Source organism: Nelumbo nucifera, chromosome 6, assembly GCF_055504915.1.
Source record: "Nelumbo nucifera cultivar China Antique chromosome 6, China Antique-T2T, whole genome shotgun sequence".
NCBI lineage: Eukaryota > Viridiplantae > Streptophyta > Magnoliopsida > Proteales > Nelumbonaceae > Nelumbo > Nelumbo nucifera.
In genome coordinates, this window is record NC_142654.1 from 188122 (window position 1) to 196282 (window position 8161).

At 37.1% G+C, this 8161-nt stretch overlaps 1 protein-coding gene across 2 annotated transcripts in view; it reads right to left on the reverse strand.

The window, feature by feature from the left end:
* LOC104589437 (uncharacterized) overlaps positions 1-1204 on the reverse strand; it is a 58727-nt gene extending 57523 nt beyond the window's left edge. Inside the window, exon 1 of one of the 2 annotated variants that reach the window (XM_010247770.3) lies at positions 575-1204. In XM_010247770.3, coding sequence (XP_010246072.1) covers positions 575-1055 — 481 coding nt within the window. In that variant the 5' untranslated portion in view covers positions 1056-1204. The remainder of the gene's footprint in view (positions 1-574) is intronic. The other variant, XM_088889740.1, reaches the window with a different exon arrangement.
* Between the last annotated feature and the right edge of the window lie 6957 nt (positions 1205-8161).

Genomic DNA, 8161 nt, shown 5'->3' on the forward strand with positions numbered 1-8161 from the left:
AAAATGCCAACCACTGCCAAAGTTACTAATACTCTGCTTGAGCAACGAAACAATCTATCACGACAGCACTACTGCTTTTGAGTTTTGATGTGTCGATGCATTATTATATTTACAATTTTCTATCAATAATTTTTATATTTACAATCATCATAAACAAGCTACTGCTCGTGTTCTAACGTCACAGTGGTTTAGAGTGACAAAATAATTTCCCATATCTGTATGCTTTTTCAATTAATTGAGCGTCAAACTTTCAACAATGTTCAACTTTTCCATGGAGCACTAGTTTTACAAAATTTCGACTAGTAATTAATTGTAAAGGGAGATCAGATTGGTGCGGCCCCCCACATACACATCTCAGCGTGCATTGGGAACACTCCCGTACTTATCATGGGGAGATGTTCCCAATACACGGGTGGGAGGTGCTGTGTGGTGCTTGTGGGGCACCAATTTGATTTCTTGTAAAGGCCCTCTAAGTTCACCTCAATTATTCCTGTAGACAGACAATCACCTCTGTCTGGGCAACACATATGCATTCATCCATTCCTGGTAGGAGAGGGAATTTAGTAAAGATTACCTCCGATAAGAGCAGCATAACCGAGCGTCAGCTTCTGTGACATCAAAAATGCCATCTTCTTCTTGCTGTCGTCTTTATTGGACCCTCCTTCGCCGTCGTTATTATTATTATTATTACCTTCTCTATGATTGTTGTTACCGTCGTCTCCGCCGCCGCCGCCGCCGCCGCCGCCACTGTTGCCACCAAAACCCTCTCCGCCGCTAGTGTCTAGTGGGAGCTCGGTCTGCTTCTTCGACGATTCAACAATCAGAGGTGTCGCTCCGGAGCCTGCCACTAGACGAACTATGCCCCTTGAACGGTGACATTTCCAATCAAAGTAAGTGGTGCGGTGGAACGATAGACTGCCGTTATTTATGCAAATGGAAGAGAGTGAATGAAGGGAAGCCGATCTTATACCCTTACGTCTCTGCGCTTGGGCCGAATCAAATGAAGATGACAGCAGTGGCAATAGAGAAGACTGGGTCGAAACCGTGAAAGACATTGCCACTTCTCCTTGTAGCGGTTCCCTGTCCCCTCACTCCTCGCTTTTTCTATGACCATGGTAGAGGGTGCAGATCGGGCCGGGTTAGGTCGGGAAAGGTAAGCCTCAACCCCATGCCAACCCAAGTCTTTGAAAACCCCTTATTCTAATATGAATGCTTATCCTAAAAACTTCTTGTGAATTTAGAATGGGATTGAGTTGGTTCGATTTATCCCTTCCTTTGTCAAATCTATATATATATTAAAATTGTTCTTGCCATGTCAGCAGCCCTCTCCTTACTTCAAATTTCCCTTCCCAATTTTCTATTTTTTTATTTTTTATTTTTTAATTTCACATAATTACCCATTAAACCAATAAGAAAATCACATATGCTTAAATATTTTTAACAATCATAAAAAGAGGGATTTGCTTTTCTAATATTTAGCCAAATGGCACAACTTCCCCCACTTCCTCCTAAACTATCTCCAATTCCTATTTATACTTTCCCCCACAATTTATCTATATCTATCTAAAGAAATTTTCAATTAAAAAAATTCAGAACTATTTAAATGTTATAAGAAATTATATACAAATTTAAAATATTTACTAAAAACACAAAAAAAAATTAATAGATTTAATAATATTCATATTATTAATAATTCAATATTTTTACAAAATTCATCATGAAAATATGTTGTAACCATATAAATTATAATTTTCCGAATTATTTAATTAAAATGTTATTCAAATAATAAAAAACTAACATTCAAAAATAAAGGATTAAATAAATATTTTAATAAGTAAATATCTTAAATAAAAAAAATAAAAATAGCTAAATAATATAACAAAATATTTAATATTGTGTATAACATTAAAATAAACAAAATTCAAATAATGAAATTTTTTAAATATTTTACATATTATTTAAATATTTAACATGACAAAAGTTTAAATAGTTAAAATAACGAAATTATGTAATATTCATCTTACAAAAAAAATTCAAAAAAGTATAAAAATAATTATAATAGAATTCATAATATTCATATTAATAATAATTTAATATTTTACAAAATTAATAATAGTACAATTATAATTTTATGGATTATTAAATTCAATAAATAATTAATATTTTAAGAATTTAAACAACAACATTATTTCAATAACTGAATAATATTGTAAATAACTAATTTCACTTATTTCAATTAATAATTATAGAAAATAACTATCAACAAAATTATATTTATTAGTAATAATTTTACAATAATAGTATATATTCACTATATATTTATATATACTATATTTAATATTTATTTTATTTTTAGTAATTTTATTGTTTTTATAAATATGCTTTCAATAATTATTTATAAACGTATTTTTATTTTTGTTATTAATAGAAAATTATCAATAAATATAGGAGACTAAACAACTATTATTTAACTTTTGAATTTTAATTTATTGTATTTTTGTTATAAATTTATTTTTAGTAAATATACTTTTTTATAATTGATAGATTAATACTTATTAAAGATTAAACTATTATTTAAGATTACAATATTTATTGACTAATTAGTATATTTTTAGTATTTATTATATTTTTGTAATTATTGTATTTTTATTATATATCTAATATATTTTCATTATAAACTTATTTTCAATGATTGTGTACGTTTGCTATAAATTTTCAATAATTACTGGAGATTCAACTATTGCTATTTATTAGAGATTAGACTATAAATTTAGTTGAAATTAGGAGTATTCAATGATTGGTTCAATTCAGTTTTAGGTTGTTTCGCCAACCAAATCGATCGGGTCAAGTCCGCAATTTATCACTCAAAACCGACTGACCATTAGCGAAAACCCACTAACTCGTATCATTTTGGATCTATTGTTTAACTTTCACTTAACAAAGCATAAGTCCCTGTCACCATGCCTCTCCTTGCTCCATTATCTCCACCCTACATTCTCTTTGACTTTCTCTCCTCTCTCCTTCCCAGCACTCTAATCAAGCCATGTCACCCAACTACCTATAATCTCTCTCCCAAGGTATATCATTTAAACCAATAGGAAAGGCATGTTGCTCCACTCCCTAATCAATTCCTAAAATGTATCCCCCAATCAATATCCACTCTCCCTCATTTAAAATATTAATATTAATTAATAAATAATTAAATACGATTAATATTTAATCCTGATGAAAGGGGACATGTGGACACGACTTGATTAAGAGATGACAGCGCAACCCGGCAAGCCTAGTTCACAACAATTGAGATCGGGTATTCAATCACCTCGGCACAGGGTCACCTCAGCACAAAGTCACCTCGGCGCAGAGTCACCTTGGCATCAAGGCACCTCGACATTCAATTCAGTTCGGAATTAAAAGACCGAAGTATCAGCTCAAGGCTACCGACCCGGACCACCACGTAACGATCCCGAAAGTCTCTCCAACAGACTCCGAACCTCACGGGATCACGCCACGTAGCGGCAGGCCTAATCCTCTCCCCACCCGGATTGGGCGAAATTGATAATCTTTATTGGTTGATAACGTTACTCCCCAATTAAAGCAGAAACGGATCACATTAGGACGAAGATCCCAGAACAGATCTGCAAAACCCGCAAGGGCTCAACTATATAAAGGCAGTAACCCCAATGACACAAGGTACATGTGATTTTACTACTCTTTATCTCTCTAGCTCTAAAAAACTTTTCAGCTCGCAACACAGTTTACTGACTTAAGCATCGGAGAGACCTCGCCGGGTTAGCCACCCTAGGTTCTTTGATTCGCTGTCTTGCAGATTTGCCTAGCTCGCCACCCGATTGGAAGCCAGATCATTCTCCAGCAGGGAGTAATCAGATCGCACTACATCGATTGGCTTCGCCTGTGGGAACACGATCAAAAAGCCTTCTTTACGATACTCTTTTGAATATTAAAGATAATTTAATGTACTTTAAGAAATTTACCATGTGGTTGATACTCGATATATCCTTTTGATCATTTCTATCATTAAATTGAATATTGAGTTGACGGGGACAGTGTTTTCGAAACTGGATCAAACCAGATGGTTAGATCAAAAAAATTAGAACCGAACACCGTTTCACCTCAAAACCGATTTTTGTCAAAAAACAGTTTATTTGGTTAGCGAACTACTGACCTGGGCGGTCGAACCGTCAACCTGGGCAACAGTTTTTGGCCTTTTTTGTTTTTCTTTTTTTATTGTCATAGCGAGTCATCCATTCGGACCGAACAGTCAGACCATTTGACCCCATAACGGTTCCCAATCCGGTCAGATTTTAAAAACCTTGGACAAGGGAGTGGGTGCCTTGCCTTAAGCTTGGCTTGGTGTGCGGCATGGCCTGGCCCAAGGCCTGGCCCATGGACCAGCCTGACCCACGGCACGGCACGGGCCCGTGCGGGCTCAAGTCCCCGTCACCATTTTCATAAAATTACATTTTTGAATATTAAAGACAATTTAGTGTAATTTAGAAATTTACCATGTGGTTAATACTCAATATATCCTTTTGATCATTTCTATCATCAAGTCAAATATTGGGTTGACGGAGACAATGTTTTGAAAACTGGACCAAACCAGATGATTAGACAGGAAAAATTGGGAACCGAACACTGTTTCACCTCAAAACCGCTTTTTGTCCAAAAACCGTTTATTTGGTTAGCGAACCGCTAACCTAGGCGGTCGAAATGTCAACCCAAAAGATAACAGTTTTTGTTCTTTTTTTGTTTTTCTAATTTCATATTTTTTTTTGTTAGAGTGGGTCATCTGTTCGGAACGAACGGTCAGATCGTTCAACCCCAGAATGGTTCCCTATCCGGTCCAATTTTAAAAGCCTTGGATGGGGAGTGGGGTGCCTTGCCTTGAGCTTGGCTTGGTGTGCGGCATGGCCTGGCCCATGGACCAGCCCAATCCCACGACACAACATGGGCCCGTGCGAGCTGGAGCCGTGGGCTGTGCCGAACCAACCCCCCCAAATTATCCTAGAGGAGGGAGGCACGGCCTGGGATGCCTCGTGAGGCAGCACGACACAACTCGCACTTTGTGCAGGCCACATGTGGGTTATGTCGTGTCAATCCAGCACGGCCCAATTTACACCTCTAATTAAACCCGCCCAATACCGGGGATGGGGCAGGGAAATTCGAGGATTCTCTGTCCTTTATGAGGAGTGGGGCGCCTTGCCCCTGAACTCGCCCAACATTGAGGAGTGGTTACCTTGCCCTGAACTCGCGTGACACTAGGGACGTGGCGGGGATGGGGTAGAGTGTCTTGACTATGGGGTAGGGAAAGGGATGGGGTGCCCTGCCCTAAACCCACCCCGTTGTCATTCCTATATAATTGTTAATTATTAGTGGAATTAATAAAAATGATAGCTTTTATAATTATTTTTATTTATTTAAAGTTAATCAAAATTTCATATAAAAATAATAAAAAGAATAAAAATTATTAAAATTACTACAAATTATTAATAAAACTAAATTTATTAAAAAATATTTATTCATATTCAATTAACAATAATTATTTTTTATAAATCAATATTAAATAAAAAATAAAATTATTAAATATTATAGATTTTCCCTTGCACCGTATAGGTCTCTGTTACTCTCTCTCTCTATTTATCTATCTATCTATATAAATAAATAAATATATATATATATATATATATATGTCAGCAGCCCTCTCCTTACAGGAAACCCCCTATTCTAATTTTTTGTTTATTTTTTAATCCATGTATTTTGTAAGAAAACCAATCAAACACGAGAGACGTTTCAGCTTCCAATATGTCTCCTACTCTCCCACCAAGTCCCGAGGGAAAGAACCCCTAACGAGAGATATCTCTCTTCCTCCCCCATCACTCTCCTCTCTCTCTCTCTCTCTCCTGAGTTCTATCTCTGTATTGAGTGAAAACCCAATGTCCCCCTTTCTTTGTTTCGGGAAAAACCCTAGAGTCCTTTATGTCTTTGTACGCCAACATCCAGTTGCAATTTCAAAGGCTATGGGAGAGGTATCAAGGTCAGTGGATCTGTGGTCTCTACGTAGAAGCTGTGAAAGATGAGATTGTCAAATTGGAGAGGCTGATTAGTACTGAAAGAGCGTTCTATTGACTCCACCTCCGAACCCTACAAAGCATCTAATTTCCACCACGAGATAGCTTCTTCACAGAATCTTGGGACTCTCCGAGGGTCCTATGGTTGATGCCAAGCAATCCCCAGTAATGGTGGCAATTGGGCGAATTGGGTTGGGTTTGGTTTGAGTTAAGTTTTAATCCAACCCATTTAACCCGCCAACCCGTTAATGACCCAGTTATACAAAATTAAAGGGTTGGGTTCAACCCAAACCCGCTTTAACACAATCCAACCCACCCAAACCCATTAATCTTATATTTATGTACAAAATTAAAGGGTTGGGTTCAACCCAAACCCGCTTTAACACAATTCAACCCACCCAAACCCATTAATCTTATATTTATGTACTTAAAACAAAAAACTAACTCCTTTTTAACAAATAAGTTAGTCATAGCTTAGTGGTGAAGGTTCAAATCACATTACATACATGCTATTTTTATACAAGCAGCAAAGCCATTTAACTATGCTCGGGTTTCGGATTTGACGAACCACATAGGTTCAAATCGGTCTGACCAACTTAAACTATCTAATTGGATTGTCTTCGAGATAATCACATCAAATTCAAAAGTGGTTGAACCGTTTAGATCTGGATCAGTCCGGTCGGATTAGACCCCACCCAAACCAGTCCAGTTCGGTTGGACCAAACCCGACAAGACCAGACTGGTTCAAATTGGTCGGACCAGACCGGACCGATTCAGTCAATGGTGGATTAGCTTGGGTTGGATCATATCAGGTTTGTGCACGGGTTTGGGGCTAAACCGCATGGCCCAAAGTGGGTAAAAAAGAAGCAAATCAGACCGGGCCGGATCCGGGTCGGGTTGTACTGATATGAACCAAATTGGGCAAAGCAAGCGTGTGGTTTAGGGTTCGGACCCCACCTGGTCCGACCCGTTTCGGATGCGGGCCGAGCCGGGCTGTGTGGAAAGTGGTTGGACCGGACGACCCAAACCGGGCAAAGCAAGTGGGACTGAGCCATCCCGTCCGATGTCTATTTCGGATTCGGGTCGACCCATATCGATATATGGATTGGGTCATACCGCGTTGAACTGGTCCAGACTTGGATCAAATTGACTTGGATTTATGTTGGGTGAAGTGTGTTGATTCAAGATAAAACTAAATTTAGTCAATGATTAATATAAAATTAATACATTAATTATAAATTATTTAATTCAAATGAAGAAAATAAAAAAAAATTAAGGAATTAATACTAATGTCTGTAATGGTTAACCCAACGGTTATCCACAACTCAACTCAACCCAACCCAACCCAACCCAACCCATTTAAATGGACGAGTTGGGTGACGGGTTGATCACACAATCCACTAAGTAAATAAACGGATTTGATGAATTAGATACTGGGTGGATTGAGTGGATTCAACGGGTTGGGTGAAAAATTGCCACCCCTAGTCCCCGAGAAGACGAGGTGCTGGTTGAATCAAAGCACAGTACATAGGTAAAAATGATAAATAGACTTCCCTGTTATTAGTGATTGATTCTTAGGGTTTTTGTTTTTATCTTGCTTATTTTCCATATATCAAGTTAAGGTAGAAGAAATACTCATTCTTCTCTATATTGTTTTTATCTTGCTCATTACTCATTAATGACTATTATGCTCTGCTTGAAAATCTTTTATTTTTTCTTTTCCGAGTCCAAGAGATATTTTTCTTATTTCATAAGAAACTTGCCCATTACTCTTAATGACTCAACATGGCTCTCTTTAACAAGCCATTTCATTTGTTTTCTTTTTCTAATACAATGTGTTTTGGTTTGGTGCAAGATATTGGAGTGCGTTTTACGATTGAAAGGACTACTGCCCAATGGTATTTAGGTATTGATTCCCTCGAAACGAAAACCTAGCCTATGTTTTGCTTTTTGTTTGCATATTAAATGGTCTATTTGGATGTACATTAGGTGCTCAAGCATTAGACCTTTCCTTTATATTAAATTTCTATTTCTTATATTTTGGTTGGTGTTAATAAACTTGAGGGAGTTGCTCT